This window comes from Callorhinus ursinus, unplaced genomic scaffold, assembly GCF_003265705.2.
Source record: "Callorhinus ursinus isolate GAN/ISIS: 27379988/994484 unplaced genomic scaffold, GSC_fseal_2.0 scaffold52, whole genome shotgun sequence".
NCBI classification, from domain to species: Eukaryota; Metazoa; Chordata; class Mammalia; order Carnivora; family Otariidae; genus Callorhinus; species Callorhinus ursinus.
The window spans coordinates 7,359,478-7,376,405 of NW_027397114.1; the positions used below are offsets into that span (position 1 = coordinate 7,359,478).

The following is a 16,928-nucleotide window of genomic DNA, read 5'->3' on the forward strand; positions in this document are numbered from 1 at the left end:
TACAGAACCAGTATGCTGTGTATAATAAATTGAAACCTTAGATTTAAAAATCAACCTCTGATGGATCTATTTACTCCAAAGATGTGTAAATGGGCAATAAGCACATAAAGAGATGTTCAACACTGGTCATTAGGAAAATGCAAATCAAAACCACAATGAGATGCCACTTTATACCCACTAGGATGACTGAAAAAGATAATAACAAGCATGGAGAAATTAGAACCCTCATACATTGCTGGTGGGAGTGTAAAATGTGGCCACTTTGAAAAACAACCTGGCAATTCCTAAAGAGGTTAAACACAGAGTTACCATATGATCCAGCAATTCTACTCTTAGGTATATACCCAAGGGAAATGAAAGCATTTTGTCCACACAAAAACTTGTACACACATGTTCATAGCAGTATTCACAACTGTCAAGCAGAAACCATCCAAACATCCATCAAGTGATGAATATACAAAATGTGGTACGCCCATACAGTAGAATATTACTCAGCTGTAAAAGGAATGCAGTATTGATATACAATGCAAAATGGATATACCTTGGAAATATTCTGCTAAGTGAAAAATGCGAGACATGAAAGGCTACATGGGGTATGAGCCCATTGATATGAAATGCCCAGAGTAGGCAAATCCATAGAGACAGGAAGCAGATTAGTGGTTGCCAGGGACGGGGGTTGCCAGGGAATGGGGAGTGACTGCCAATGAGTATGCAGTTTCTTTTGAGGCTAAAGAAACTGTTCTGGAATTAGATAGTGGTGATAGTTGTGCAACCTTGTGAACAAACTAAAAAAGACTGAGTTGTACACTTTAAAAAGGTCCATTTTATGATATACTGATTATATCTCAAAAAAAAAAGTTAACACTAGCAACGATCGACTGCAATACCAAAATGGACAGATAAGTCATGGTATATTCATACAATGAATACTACTAAGCAATAAAAAGGAATGAACACACTGGATGTATCTTAAGCATTATACTGAACGAGAGAAGCCAGAGAGAAGAACAGAATATATATTAGGATTCCATTTACATAAAGTTCTATAAGAGGTAATATTAATCTAGGGTGAAAGAAGGCAGAACAGTGTTTGCCTGCATGGGACGGGTAGGGGGCACCTGAGTGGCAGGGACTGACTGGGACGGGGCCCCAAGGTAACCTCCTTAGGTGTATGCATCTGTCAAAAGTCACTGAACTGTAACATTTAAATTTATGTGCACCTTGCTACATTTAAATCATAACTCAGTAAAAAGTAAGTTTAAGAAAACCACAGGAGATCAATAGATAGGACAAGAGGACATTAGTGAAGAACCAATTTATAATTCTGGCTCTGGTACTGACTTGCTATGTGATTCAAGACAACGTTTTGTTATTTTGCCGTTTGACTCCTCCATCTATAAAACTAGAAAGCTAAAGACATTCTCCCTATTTCATAAAGCTGTGTTTGAGCCCAAAAGTTTTACATATTTTCACCATGAAAATGAAGGACAACATCCACTAATTTGCCTGTATCTGTCTTCACATACCTCTCCTGTCTTGTTTCTGGGATCTGTGCTCCTGTCTAAAGCCACCTCCTCCCCTGGACCCCGACTCCTTTCCATCACTGGCCATTGCTCAGCTACTACTCCCTACTCTTTCACATCACGAATTTTTCTGTTACTCATGCATCACTGTTATCAGCACAAAAACGTTATAAAATCTCCCACTTGATTAAAAAAATGCCTCCACTCCAGACTACCCCCTTTCAGCAAAACTCCTTTAAAAAGTTGTCTCAGTGTGCTGTCTCCTTTTCCCCTACTCCTAGTCCGGAGAACACAAAACTGGTCTCCACCACTCCACAAAATCTGCCAATGTAATCCTCAATTCTTCTTTATCTTGCCTGACTCAGAGCTGCATGTGTCATGTGGATAACTCTCCTTCCGGGACATCTCCTCCCTCCTGACTCTCCCAACTCACTCACTGGTCAGTCAGTCTCCCCAGCTGATTGCTCCTCTTCCACCCAATCTCCAAATCCTAGCCTCACCTAGGACCTAGTCCTCAGACCTTTCTTCTCTGCACCTACATTCAAGCCCTGCATGATCTCATCCAGTCTCATGGCTATAAATACCATCTACACACTAAATGGATTTATTCCACCTAGACCTCTAGGCATGATACTCTCCACCAGGGTGTCTAAAAGGACCTCCCATTTCCCAAGTCCAAAACCCAACTCCTGACTGCCTCTGCCCCCAGCATGCTTCTATGGCAGCCTTCCCCACTCCTGTAGATGGCAACCTCACTCCTTCAGGCCCCAATGTGGGGGCTCCTTTTACTCCACTGCAGCCAGTCCACCACCAAATAGGTTCAGGTCTACCTTCAAAACATCCACAGAATTTACCACCTGCAAGTGTGAGCTGTAGCCAGTGCCTCAACTGGACTACTGAAACAGCTTTGTAACTTGTCTCCCTGCTCCTTTCTCTTGCCTCCCGACTCCAGTCTGGTTTTCACACAGCTGAATACATCCAGTCATGTTCTTCTGCTTCAACTCTCAGGTTCGTTTCTCATACCACTAACGGTGAAAGTCCAAAATGTACTAGCTCCCACAGGTCCAACAGGAGCTGAATTGCTTCCTACACCCTGTCTCCCTCCATACTCTGTCCTGTTATTACAACAACCGAAGCCTGCTCCTGCCGCAGGCCTTCTGTACTGGTTGCTCCCTCTCTGGACCATTTCCCTCTAGACAGCCTCCCAGCTCTCTGCTCATGCTCACATATCACCTCATCATGAGGGACGGCTGCTCTGGCCACTCTCTATGAGCTACCGGCTTCCTCCTCTTTGTCTACCTCACCTAACTGTATTTTTCTTCATGATGCCCACTGCCACCTAAAATACCACACATTTAATGGTTTGCTGTGTCTCCCACTAGAATGTAAGTCACACAGGGCAATGCTTTCTTCACTGCTGTGAAAGCTCCCAGAATAGAACCTGGTATTTACTAGGTGCATAAATATTTGTTGAATCAATGAAGGGAAAACACAGAACTCTAGGTAATTGTTACTGTTGTTCTTATTGCAAAAGACCCCATCCCAGATCAAGACTGCTCGGGAGGAAATACCATCTTTAGTTATTTGCAGATGGTAGAAAATAATTATATATAAAGCCTTAAGATCACCATCCCCAACATTTACAGGACAGCAAAAGAGTAAATATATGATTACAGAAATAATCAGAGAGAACACATGGAGAAAGTAAATAACTTCCTTAATTCAGGTACTGTCTCTCAGTATCTTTACAAGTTGTACATACAAGGTGCCTGGTATTTAGGGTAATAATAATTAAAATAATCCAAAATTCCCTTTAGCTATTTTTTTTAAAGATTTTATTTATTTATTTGACAGAGAGAGACACAGCAAGAGAGGGAACCCAAGCAGGGGGGGTGGGAGGGGGAGAAGCAGGGCCTCCCGCCGAGCAGGGAGCCCGATGTGGGGCTCGATCCCAGAACCCTGAGATCATGTGACCTGAGCCGAAGGCAGACGCTTAAGGACTGAGCCACCCAGGTGCCCCCCCTTTAGCTATTCTTGATTATAGATGGGCCTTTGGAACTCTGTAAAAGATTTCTATTTCCACCATTTGCTTTGTTTACAAATCATATTTAGCAGTGAATACACATAACCACCACTGTTTTTATGTTGAGACCCATGTAATTTCACCAGTAAACTTAAAAGACCCAAGATTTCATTTCTGGCGAGCTGAATACATAGTAACATCCAGCAGATACAAAGACACTACTGATACTGTTAACCACAGCTGAGTAAAAAAGGATCAATTTCTCATCAATTCCTTCCCCATTCAGTACATCCATTACCTTCTCCAGGTTTGGGGTCCCAGCCCAGTCTCTCCCCTATAGGTGAAAAGACATCTTTCACAAACTCCTGGATTTCCTCATAGAAGTCTGTGTGGGACAAGAGAGTTGAGAGAATCCCCAGGTTACAGCTCAGGTCGCTCCATACAGTATAATTGGGCTCATTCACAAAAGCCTCCATGACTTTTAGAACCTCTACAGTGCTAATGATTCCAGCTCGAGCCTGGGATAGGAAAAAACATAAATTAATCTAGTCTTCAAAAACTAAAACAAAAAAACATAAGCATGCATTTTCAGCATTATCTACTGCTAGTTAGTCATGTCTCTGGTTTAAAGGAAATGAGACTATATAAATTCAGGAGATTATTAGAATAAAAATCCTAACATGACAACATTCCTTATTTACTTTTTTGCTATTTATAAAAGAGCCAAGTGAAAAAGCACTATTTGGTGACAGAAGGTGGCTACACTTGTGGTGAGCACAGCATGATGTGGAGACGTGTGGAATCACTGTGTTGCACCCCTGAAACTAATGTAACATTGTGTGTCAACTATACTTCAATGGAAAAGAAAGAAAGAAAGAAAGAAAGAAAGAAAGAAAGAAAGAAAGAAAGAAAGAAAGAAAAAGAAAGCAAGAAAGAAAATAACTTCCTATTTCTATCCAGTGTCTGGGGCCTTGGCTTTGTTTTTATCTTAAAAATTCTCATACTTTCAGAAAAGATGCAAAAATAGTTAGGGCTTTGGTTTTTGACAGAGGCTGTTTCAAAACTGGACCTGCAAACTGTGTCAACTTCAGCCTGTCCTTTATGCATTTCTAAAAGAAGGCAAACTGGAAGGCACTACAAATTCAGAGTCCTTTCAGAATTAACTAATAGAGCTAGGAAAAAGAACTTCTGTTACAGCAGCCAACTGCACAAACACACCACTCTCCTGGGACAGGTCTCTCTCAGCAATGAGATCAGCAGATGTGAGGTTTTGTGCATCAGTGCTAATCTGTGTTTATACAGAGGAGGAATCCAAAACCAGTTACTGCAGAGGGGAGGGAAAATTTCAAGTCCAATTTAAAGGAACACTAGGAGGAATCTGACAATTTATCACAGACATCTGGAAATTATCTAACCTCTGTTGGAGTCATAAAGATAATACTACTAATTGCTGATTTAAATCCCTCCTGGAACAAAGCCAAATATAACAATTCTAAAGCTAATGGACTATTATTATTTGAGTACCAATGGAATGTTAAAAAATTCTAGATGTTTCCAGCAAAGTATAATCACTATTTTAGAAAAAGATGAATCACTCTGAATTAATTATTTTAAAAAACACATCAGTAGGGAAGTTTCTTCAAGGCTCATACCTATCCTATTTCTACTGAAAAGAATTTCTGCCTTACAAAGGACAGTTTTAGTTGCAAAACCTGGCTTAGGAGTAGTGGGATGGGATTTGTTTCTGGTAAATTAAAAAGGTTCGATCTTGTCCTGTTAATTAATAATTATTCATTTGCTCTAGTCCCAAAAGGTGTTCAACCTTCAGGAAGAACCATATTCTTCTAATTATGTTTCAGGAGGACACTCCAGAAAAAACAAAATCCTTTAATCAACAAAATCCATCATACTACTTGAGAGAGGCTCACCAAGGAGAAGAGGTCATTCTGTAATCCAAGTCGATCCACAGGGGGCAGAGAGAGGTCACGAATGCCTGGTAATAAACTTTCCAGCATGGCTGAGCTGTACTGCGTCCGATAAAATCCAACTGTTCCCAGGTTTAACTGAAAAGACACCCAATGGGTATTATTAATTAAACAGTTGCCTTTGTTTTTTTAAAGCATCTTGAGCAGGGGCGCCTGGTGGCTCAGTTGGTTAAGCGACTGCCTTCGGCTCTGGTCATGATCCTGGAGTCACTGGATCGAGTCCCGCATCGGGCTCCCTGCTCAGCAGGGAGTCTGCTTCTCCCTCTGACCCTCCCCACTCTCATGTGCTCTCTCTCTCTCTCAAATAAATAAATAAAATCTTTAAAAAAAAAAGCATCTTGAGCAGGTGTGAAAGTTGTTCTGGTTTTCATTTATCTGAGCGAAAACAACAAAGCTCACATATACAGGCAGGGATGAAAATGAAACAACACATAAAGACAGAAATTGGTTGTCGGGGTGCCTGGGTGGCTCAGTCGATTAAGCGTCTGATTCTTGATTTCAGCTCAGGTTATGATCTCAGGGTTGGGAGATCGAGCCCCATGTCAGGCTCCAAACTGAGCTTGATGGTAGGGAGGCAGAGAGTCACAGGGGCCAGTTTTTATCTACTCTCAGTGGACAGTTTTAAGTTTACAGAAAATATTTACTATATGTAAGAGCGCATGGACAGTGGAATCTCTGAGGAAGACTAAGCCTTTATATTTATCTTTTCAGCCAGAGTCTCAACAGAACAACAATGCTCAGATCCTAGATTTTAAAGAATTATGTGGACTTAAAAGGTAATTTCATGTGATTTGTGGAGTGAGGTAATCACAGACTGTCATTATTCTCTATAGGCTATTTACCAACAGGCAAAAAAAAAAATTTTTTTTTTTTAAAGATTTTACTTATTTATTTGACAGAGAGATAGAGAGCACAGACAGGCAGAGCGGCAGGGAGAGGGAGAAGCAGACTCCCCGCCAAGCAGGGAATCCAATGCGGGGCTCGAGCGCAGGACCCCGGGATCACGACCTGAGCCAAAGGCAGACACCCAACCGACTGAGCCACCCAGGTGCCCCAAAAATATTTTTGATAATACTTATATATAAAATGTTTTAAAGCTAAAATAATAGCATAAGATATATTTTACTATTTATATATAAGTATTTTTTAAAATCACTTCACAATAATACAACTGCTGTTTTATTGGTCCCTTTAACTTTTACTGCAGTAATAATACCTTTATTTACTCAATTACAAACACTGCGTACATGTTTTTCTCATTTATAATAAAAATTTCATATGGCTACATAATCTCCCAGATGTAATTTCAAATGGTAATATAGTATTCCACTAAGTATATTTTAAAAATATATGTTAAAACAAAGGGAGAAATGGTTTTTTTCAGAAAAGCACAGAAGTCTGAGACAACGTGTAATTCCTATTAGGAACCTATAACTGGAAGAAAAGTGTAGTAGATACTTTCATTATGAATGGTACAGAATACAGGATAATGAAAAATCATCTTTACCAACTGTTATTTTTTGTGAAATGGTTTTCCAACACCAGTTATCGGAATTTCACATTTCAATGACACACTTATTATTATACGTCCGATCTCACTTGATTATAGCTGTATATTTACAACGAAAACACATCATCCAAGTTAACATCTCATTACAATGACAGTGCAGTTTGAAGTTGCAAGACTACAAATCTTTTGGTTAATGTGACTTTACACATAATCTACTATTTTTTCCCCTTTGATCCTATCCTTTAATATCTGCTTATACCACTTCCTTAACTGACGTAAGGGAAGATACCTAGACCATATTATTTGAAAAACTGGCCCTAAACTTCACACAGGAAAGTTTAGTAATGCTTTTGTCTGTGCAAGTCCTAGTCTAAACTAAGGCAGAATTTAGAGCCAGCCATAAAGTGCATAAAGGGAGTGAGAGAAATCAATTAATTTTGGTCAGATAAAAATGGCCAGGCCATTTCTAGACTTACCTTTACCCACTGGTCTGGTTTGACATTTTTCAAAACCACATTCATCTCTGGCTTGTCCATCAGAATTTTCAGTTTGGCATGGTTGGGATCTTCGCTAGTAGAGATTGTGATAGGAACCATCCACTGGGGACAGTCTTCTCCTTAGGCAAGAGAAGAACGAATAGGAAACTTGAAAAATAATTTGTCACTGGAAGAAACAGAGGGTAAGGTGGAGAGAGAGGGGACAGGTGTCCTACACATGAGCTTGAGTCTAACTTAAAGCCAATAGCTCATTTTCAGTGGTACATAAATTCTTCCATAATCTGAATAATACTAGTACAAAGGAAGAGAGGATTTTTTTTTAACAAAATCACAATAGCTTAAAAAAGGAGAACAGTTTATTCAGTTGTAGTATCACAAATATAGTGATTTTAATTTGTCATTTTCCCTTTACAGAGCAACAGACACAGTAATGATTTTACTGTTAAAAGAAATTTCAAGTAGGTGAAAGCTCTCACATAGCATTTAAAAACATTCTAAGGTGCAGTCCTCAACAGGTATATATACTACTAAAACACTGAAGGGTTGATTTTTATTTCTGTGATAGACGTGATACTCCCCGGAGCTGATAGATTCCATCAATAAAAAGTTATAGCTAAAAGTCCAAACTTTTGTAAGGCAGATAACATACTGTCTTTTAGGTATCAGAAAGCAAAACAGACTTTGAATTAAGATACCAAACAGAAGAGAGTCACTGCCCAATGCATTATTCTAACTATTAATAAGTTATATAGCTTTATGCTATTAGGCTAAAGCACAAATTAGAATTTTCTCCTAATGTTGGGATAGTTCAGGTTTTAATACTGCCTATACTGGTCACAGAGTATTTGAAAAAACTGCAAAACCTGTCAGTCCTACCATGCAGACTGGTATGAGGCAGCAAACAGAAACTGTAACGCTTTGGGATTTATTTTGGATAATAAACCTGTCATCTGACTTGTCAGCCATAGTTATCTAAAGAGTAATTCTAAATGCTAAGGAAGGTTAAGGATGGAAGGCTGTACCTCTTAACCCTAGTAGGTGTACCGTATTTTGGAGGGCAGAGCATGAAAAGGTATTGGTGATTCTGATATATACCTTCCCTTATTAAGAATTATTGTTTTAAAGGAGGTGAGAGGGGGGCCTGGGTGGCACAGTTGGTTAAGCGTCTGCCTTCCGCTCAGGTCATGATCCCAGGGTCCTGGGATCGAGCCCCACACTGGGCTCCCTGTTCAGCAGGGAGCCTGCCTCTCCTCCCTCTGCCTGCCTGTCTGCCTACTTATGAATGGTACAGAGTACAGGATAATCTTTACCCACTGTTATTTTTTGTGAAATGGTTTTCCAACACCAGTTATAGGAATTTCACATTTCAGTGACACACTTATTATTATATGTCTGATCTCACTTGATTATAGCTGTATGTTTACAACAACACATCATTCAAGTTAACACCTCATTACAATGACAGTGCAGTTTGAAGTTGCAATTAATAAGAATCTCTCTCTCTCTAATAAATAAATAAAATCTTAAAAAAAAATGAAGCGAGAAAGGTGCAGAGAAACACTTTTAATTTCCTGAGCAAAAGAATCAATGACCTGTAGAAATATTTGAAAAACCATAGTTGAGTGGTGGTTAAAGGTATAAATTCATGTAATCCAACCATTTTGTTTCAATTCCTACTCTTTAACTCACTAGATAGGTGACCTTGGGCCACTTAACTAACCCAGCTATGCCTCAGCTCCCTCATTTGTAAAAGGAAATACTATCTACCTAATGGGACTGCTGAGGCTGTAAAACAAGGATCCGTTATACTGATTAGCATGGTAACTGGTACATAATAATGCTAAATAATCACTGGGCTTTATTTATTTATTTGTTTACTTACTTAGTATGCTCAATAATTAAAAAAAAAAAATTAGCTACCCACACAAATGTGCACCAAGGCTTCTTTTAGGGATGAAGGCTAAAGCATTACTTCTTGGGTTGTTCCTATCCTAATTCATTCCTTTATAGCTTCCAATAACACACAAAGACATGGAATTTCAAAAATCAAAGAATATCAAAACACTACAAATACCTCATGAATCTCCTTTTTTCATTTCCTAGATTTGTATTTTATTACCATTTCCTTGTTTTTATTTAATTCTATTAAAATATTACAGAATGGATAATTATTTCCTATTAATTGGAACACTACTCATATGGTATCCAAATTCATTTATCAGCTCCCACATATAGCCACTTGCTTACCAACATATGGTCCACTGGCACAGAACTTCCTTTGGGACAACCTCAATAATCTGTCATCTTCTACCTAAAGAAGGAAAACAAAAGCTAAAATAGTAGTATTCACACTTTTTTTGGAGGGGGCAATACTTCTGTGACAAAGTAGAAGGTGAAACCAGTATAGCCAAATGTCTCAGAACCCAAAGTGCAACAGTGATGAAGATGATGATAGACAGAATGGGAGAAAAGGCACCGCTTCTCATTTAGACTTCAAAATAACAATACTTTAAATAAAAGTGGGTGATAAATAAAAGGTCATGTTCTATGTAATGAAGGGATATACATGCAGACAAGAACTTTAAAGTGTTACCATTTTCTCAAGGATACATAGCGATAAATAATACTGCAGCAAGCTGTTTTAATCTTTATAGAGGGAGGTTGTATCTCCAGACTCTTCCACTTCTAAAAAGTGGTAACCTCAGATTAGCATGTTAGGAATTCAAATTTTTAGAATGACAAATAAACATGAAAAAGACCAATTAACATGAAAGAGGCACACACCTTGCTTCAAAGGCTGAGCTTTGCAATGAAACACAAAAAAAAGTGGTGGAGGAAAAACTGCAACACACTAAAAAGCCAGAAGCAACAAAGGCAAGTACATATTTTTAAAAAATACTTCAATAGTATGCGTTCATTTGTTTTACTTATCATTTGTTAATATGTCCTGGAACATTTTAAATAATGTTAAGATATAACAGATTTAGCATCACCCACATCAAATGTAAGATTAGGCCATGATCTTTATGGATAAACTGACTACACAAGACAGAACTGAAAAGCTAAAAGATCTGAGTAAAGAAGCAATGACCACTTTGATGCCACAAAGAACTTGCTAATGAACTTAAACACTGCATCACTGATTAGTTATTTGTCACAGAGAGGTCCTCCAGAAAGTTGAAAGGTGACTTTTAAATTGATTCAGAAATAAAGCAAAAATGTTTACATTTAGGGAATATAAAGTGAGAAATAAATCATAATCAAGATATTATATGTTGGAGTGCTCTATTTTTAAAGGAATTAAGAGTCATAGATAGGCTTTTTATTTTTTTATTTATTTTTTATTTATTTTTTAAAGATTTTATTTATTTATTTGAGAGAGAGAGAGAATGAGAGATAGAAAGCACGAGAGGGCAGAGGGTCAGAGGGAGAAGCAGACTCCCTGCTGAGCAGGGAGCCCGATGCGGGACTCGATCCCGGGACTCCAGGATCATGACCTGAGCCGAAGGCAGTCGCTTAACCAACTGAGCCACCCAGGCGCCCTAGGCTTTTTATTTTTATTATAGTGTGAAATGGAGGATGACTTTGGCTGTGTTTGTGGACAAAAAACAACAAAGCAAAGAAAGTAAGACTTTGAAAGTAGCTTGATGGAAAAGTTAATTTAGTCTCAGTAAGAGAGAGGAAGTCAGGTATTAGTATCCTAACTGATACCTTAAAAATGTGTTCTGCTTGAAGAAAAAAATATGGCCTAATAGTCTGCTTTTCATGTAATCACTAAATAGTTTTGAAGTGTTGACAGTTTTTGAGGGAATGAAATCCCCAGGGGTGAAAAGATCATCTTTGTAGCATGTCATTATTCTTAAAAACAGATAAAATGAAAACTAGTTGTTAGTCAATATAGAATGTCAATGTCAAGTTTGATCAGGCATCTCCTATTAACAGACCAGTTCAAAGTGGAGGAGGAAGAGTAGAAAGAAACAAAATGGTCATAATGGCCTAACAGTAGGTCACTAAACTTCTAGATATCTTTTCCCACCCATAAGAAATGATTGATTGCATTCCCTAAACTACCTTTTCAAATGCTCAATCTGAGGTCTTCAAATGTGTATATACTTTATTATAAAACACAATCATGTTTAAGGGTAAGATGTGGCTCCAAAAGGTTAATAACCTGCAAGCACTGTAACAAATCATGTAAATTGGGGTGCATTTTGAGAGTACAAGGGCTAGTTTAAGTGTCACCTAGAATTCTTACCATACAAAAAACCAAATTTACTAACTTAACTTAGAATGCCATATTGAGAAAATCTTTGCAAAACATACCTAGTTTTATGGACAGTGAAGAACCACAAGAGCAAACATATACCAAAAAAGAGCTATGAATCTTCCTCCCTAAAAATGAATAGTAATTAATTCTCTGTGCAGGTCAAAAAACCATGGAAAATAAATATAAGAGAACAATTTCATAATTTCATATAATTAAACTAAGTTAAGATAAACTTCCTGGTATGCATTGAAGGCTGATGTGTATTTTGAACTACACCTCTCTGAATGCAGCTAACAGCTCAACTAATAATAGTGCAATTCTAATCAAAATCACATTGCCACCCAACCAACACTAAAACTAATTTTAGGGACACCTGGCTGTTTCAGCTGGTAGAGCATATGACTCTTGGTCTCAGGGTTGTGGCTTTAAGACCTAAGTTGAGTATAGAGATTACTTAAAAATAAAATCTTAAAAAAAAACCCAACTAATTTTAAAGAATATTATAAATTGGTGTAGAATTTTAACAAATGCTATTTCTGCATCTATTGAAGTGATTATATGGTTCTTCACCTGTATTCTGTTAATGTAGTGACTATGAATCAATATACTGTTTTATTTTGTTTTGTTTTGTTTAAGATTTTATTTATTTGACAGACAGACAGCCAGCCAGAGAGGAAACACAAACGGGGGAGCAGGAGAGGGAGAAGCAGGCTTCCCGTAGAGCAGGGAGCCCGATGTGGGGCTCAATCCCAGGACCCTGGGATCATGACCTGAGCTGAAGACAGCCACCTCACCAACTGAGCCACACAGGTGCCCCTGTTTTTTTAACTGTTAAACCAACTTTGCATTCCTGGAATAAATCCCACTCGTTCATTTTAGATTTATATCAAGGGGTGCCTGGCTGGCTCAGTCAGAAGAGCAAGCAACTCTTGATCTCAGGTTCGTGAGTTCAAGCCCCACATGGGGTATAGAGATTACTTAAATAAGCAAATAAATAAATAAATAAACTTTAAAAAAAAAAAGAACATATCAAGTTTACAAAGTTTTCCTTGGGGACAGTAAAAGTAGACAACATTTTGTTTTCTGCTGTAAGTATGTATGATTTTAATGATGTGGGGGACAAACTATTCAGTATAGAGATAATAAATCACTGAGAAAACAATGCAAGAGCTGGCTTAAATGTTACCTAGAATACTTAAAGTACAGAAAAGCAAATTTGAAAATACTGAATTTCATTTAATACAGTAGTAGATGAACTGGAGGACTTTTTATAAGGTTACCTGTTCTGCTTCCACATAAATGAGGGGGAATCCCATTTGTTTGGTCCAGGTATTCATCACCGCTGCTATAGGTTTACCACTGGCATTTTCTAAACTTTCCCAGAGATCCTCTAGAAGATAAACACAAACAATGAAAATCTAAAATGTTTACATTTTTGTTTTCCTAAACAAACCAGAAATTTTACATAACTCCTGACACTACATTGCTAACCAATTTTTTGGTTCTTTCAGGTTCAGGAGACAAACAGGGGGTCAAATTAATGTCCCCTCACCTCCCCATTAAATAAACTCTATTACAAAAACTGGTCTTATAGTCTAAGATGTCCTTAATTGTTCCAATTTACTAAAAAAATCACAAATTATAGGGGTGCCTGGCTGGCTCAGTCGGTGGAGCATGCGACTCTTGATCTCGGAGTCGTGAGTTCGAGCCCCACATTGGGCCTAGAGTTTACTTAAAAAGAAAATCACAAATTATAATAACCAAAAGATAAACAGGTGAGTTCAAACAAGAAGAAATAGAAACAAATAGAAACATATTCAAGATCATCCCTAAATAATCATCTACAAACTTAAAACCATTATACCCATTTGATTAACAGAGGTTACAAAATATTCAATGCTCTGAGGTTGAAGTAAAACTCATAGGGTCAAACAGCACTGGTGGTCGAGTAAACAAAAGAGCAATACAATGTGATACACACTAGAATTGGGACATGAACAGAGGAAAAGCCCTTCAAGAAAAATCCAAGAAAAATAAAGGCTTCACAAGAGTTAGCTTTTGGTCTGCATCTTGAAGAGGGTGTTCATTAGGCTGACAAAGGGAAAAGGGCAATCCAGGTAGACAGAGTAAATGGTCTATGTACAAAGAAGAAAGTGTAAGAAAAGACAGAAAATATCAGTAACAGCAAATTTTCAATAGGCTGAAGACAGAGGCCCAGGTGTGGGAGCACTGAGGCTGAGATAGCAGGCTGGGGCTGAGCTGCTAAGACTGTGGGGCTCTACTGTGGGGGGGGGAGTGAAGTATCTCGAGTGTTTTTAATTAGTAGGTGATGCAATCAGAGATTCGCTTTAGAAAGATAACCCTGGCCAGCCTCAGAGTGAGAGAGAAAACCAAAGAGAGTACTAAGCTGGTAGGCAACTGCAGAGTTCAGGAGAGATCATGAAGGCATGAATTAAGGAAAGGGGAGTGAGGAGAGACAGAGGATCAAAACCATAGATGGTGACTGCACTGTGTCTGAACTACCAATTGTCTTTCATAACATAAGCAAACCAAGCAAAAGGTCCATGGTAAGCCTCGCTGTGCAAAAGGTGGCCTATAAACCAGTGCCACTGGCTTCACTGGGAGCTTGTTGGGCAGATCCTAAGGTCTCACCCCAGACCTACTGAATTAGAAACATTTCCATAGACCCTGGGTCACTGTGTGTACATTATAATTTAAGAACTATAAGGTTCTGGGGCACCTGGGTGGCTCAGTTGTTAAGCGTCTGCCTTCAGCTCAGGTGATGAACCCAGGGCCCTGGGATCGAGCCCCATATCGGGCTCCCAGCTCGGCGGGAAGCCTGCTTCTCCCTCTCCCACTCCCCCTGCTTCTGTTCCCCCTCTCGCTGTGTCTCTCTCTGTCAAATAAATGAATAAAACCTTTAAAAAAAAAAAGAACTATAAGGGTCTTTCCTCATGTATTGTACGTATGCATGCTAAAGACTCAGAAAACTTACAGGAGCACATTTCTCTGTAGCTCTGCTTTAAGGAACAGAATGCCTCTCTCTCTTATAAACTGAGGTGGAAATTTACGGCAGGGGGTGGGGGTAGTGTGGGAGGGGAGAGTGTCAAGGTTACATCATGTCCTGAACAGAGAGGCAGATATACTCTGTATTTTTAATTCACAGGTCACAAACCTCAGGAACAGCACATGCCAGGCCTCTCTGAACTTTTGTCATTCTATTAGATACTAGTGACATTATACAAATCTTACCTTTTTTTTAAGATTTTATCTATTTATTTGACAGACAGAGACACAGCGAGAGAGGGAACACAAGCAGGGGGAGTGGGAGAGGGAGAAGCAGGCTTCTTGCTGAGCAGGGAGCCTGATGCGGGGCTCGATCCCAGGACCCCGGGACCATGACCTGAGCCGAAGGTAGATGCCCAACCAACTGAGCCACCCAGGTGCCCCCACAAATCTTGCTTTTAAACTATTTTTGTTCACTGAAGAACTCAAAACTCCAACTCTGGCTCTTTTACATCTTCAATCAACTCCTACCTTTATTCTTTCTTTTGACTCCCATACACAATAAATCATAGACCACTATACATTTTTAAACCACTAAAAACTTTTTTTTTTAAGATTTTTTTTTATTTATTTACTTTAGAGAGAGAGAGAGAGAGAGAGCAGGGTCAGAGGGAGAAGCAGACTCCCCGCTGAGCAGGGAGTCCGATGTGGGACTCGATCCCGGGACTCCAGGATCATGACCTGAGCCGAAGGCAGTCGCTTAACCAACTGAGCCACCCAGGCGCCCAAACCACTAAAAACTCTTAAACCTTCACTGAAACTCACTGAACTAGTTCCACAAGTTCACTAAAAGATGGTTAATTTGTAGCAATTTTAATGGCCAATGGTCAATTTAGGGCAATAAAACCAATGAGTCACCAAAAAGACCAAGTTCCGGTAAGGTAAACCAAACTCTTCAGACTCTGGGGTGGCAGGACACTGAGCTACGGAGGGCAGAGTTTCTGGAGGGGAAAAGAAGGGTAACGGGTTCTGATTCAGGTGCATCTATGACTTAACACATGGCACCAAACAGGTCAACTTTATTTCCTATCTACCACATGGAAGGTTAAGCATTTGGAAAAAAGTAAATGTCCCGCTCTGGATAGAGTGCCAACACCTTCTCTTCACTGCTATCTCAAGCTATTAAAGATTACCTGTGGCAGCATTCTTTTGTTGGAACTTGGTTAAATACATGTTCATTCCTTTCTTAAAGTCCTGAGAAAACACAATTTTTAAAATCCAGGAGATTAAGAGCTTTGAATTTATAATGTATTTGCATATTAGTACTCAAAAGCTAATTTACTCAAATTAGCTGAGTGTCAGACTTACTGAAAAACAACTATCCCTCTAATGTCTACTGTCTTTTATTTAAGAATGCATACTCTTTGCCTTCTACATTTGCTTTTAAGTTTTATACCAGCCTCCCACACATCCCCCAAACACATTTACACATCATTCATCTAAGAGACCACAAGAGTCAATATAAAAAGAAAAGAAAATAAGCCAGATCAGGGTAATATCCTTCTAGAATCTAGAAAAATTACTTAGGAACTTAATCTAAATAAAAGTAGACACTTTTTTTCCATGCAAAACACTATGATTTCACCATAAAAGGATGGAAGATTTTTCTTTTTAATTGCTTTTTTACCTTATCCCCAATGTAGTCATGGAGCATTCGGATGACAGATGCACCTTTGCTATATGATATAGCGTCAAATATCTCATCAACTTCAGCAGGATGGCCCACACTGACCTGGCAGACAGTGTGATTCAGGGTTATGACAGGAAGCAGACAGCCTGTAATACTAAATTACATAAAAAGCTTTCTAGGAAAACCCTCCTAACTCAATGAGATACTTTTCTGCCTTTAGTTCACTCATAAATGCATATTGATGATCCTTAAAAAGATTGTAGTAACTAACACTAATAAAGTGGAGCATATAACATGATCCCCACCATCTCTGTGGGTCTTGGCTCAGCTTTGCTGGGAGGCAAATCACCATGGATCATTTTACTGGGGAATTGGGAGAGGGAGGAAGGGAGAGATGAGAAACATTTGATCTCTTGCAACTAACTGT

At 38.9% G+C, this 16,928-nt stretch overlaps 1 protein-coding gene across 2 annotated transcripts in view; it reads right to left on the reverse strand.

Moving 5' to 3' along the window:
- Positions 1 to 16,928, reverse strand: part of NPEPPS (aminopeptidase puromycin sensitive) — a 98,595-nt gene that overhangs the window by 9,906 nt on the left and 71,761 nt on the right. For both annotated transcript variants that reach the window (XM_073883823.1, XM_025859214.2), the window contains exons 11-17: positions 16,499 to 16,603; positions 16,005 to 16,065; positions 13,086 to 13,195; positions 9,786 to 9,849; positions 7,518 to 7,657; positions 5,475 to 5,609; positions 3,845 to 4,064 (exon numbers count right to left, since the gene is read on the reverse strand). In XM_073883823.1, coding sequence (XP_073739924.1) covers positions 3,845 to 4,064; positions 5,475 to 5,609; positions 7,518 to 7,657; positions 9,786 to 9,849; positions 13,086 to 13,195; positions 16,005 to 16,065; positions 16,499 to 16,603 — 835 coding nt within the window. The remainder of the gene's footprint in view (positions 1 to 3,844; positions 4,065 to 5,474; positions 5,610 to 7,517; positions 7,658 to 9,785; positions 9,850 to 13,085; positions 13,196 to 16,004; positions 16,066 to 16,498; positions 16,604 to 16,928) is intronic.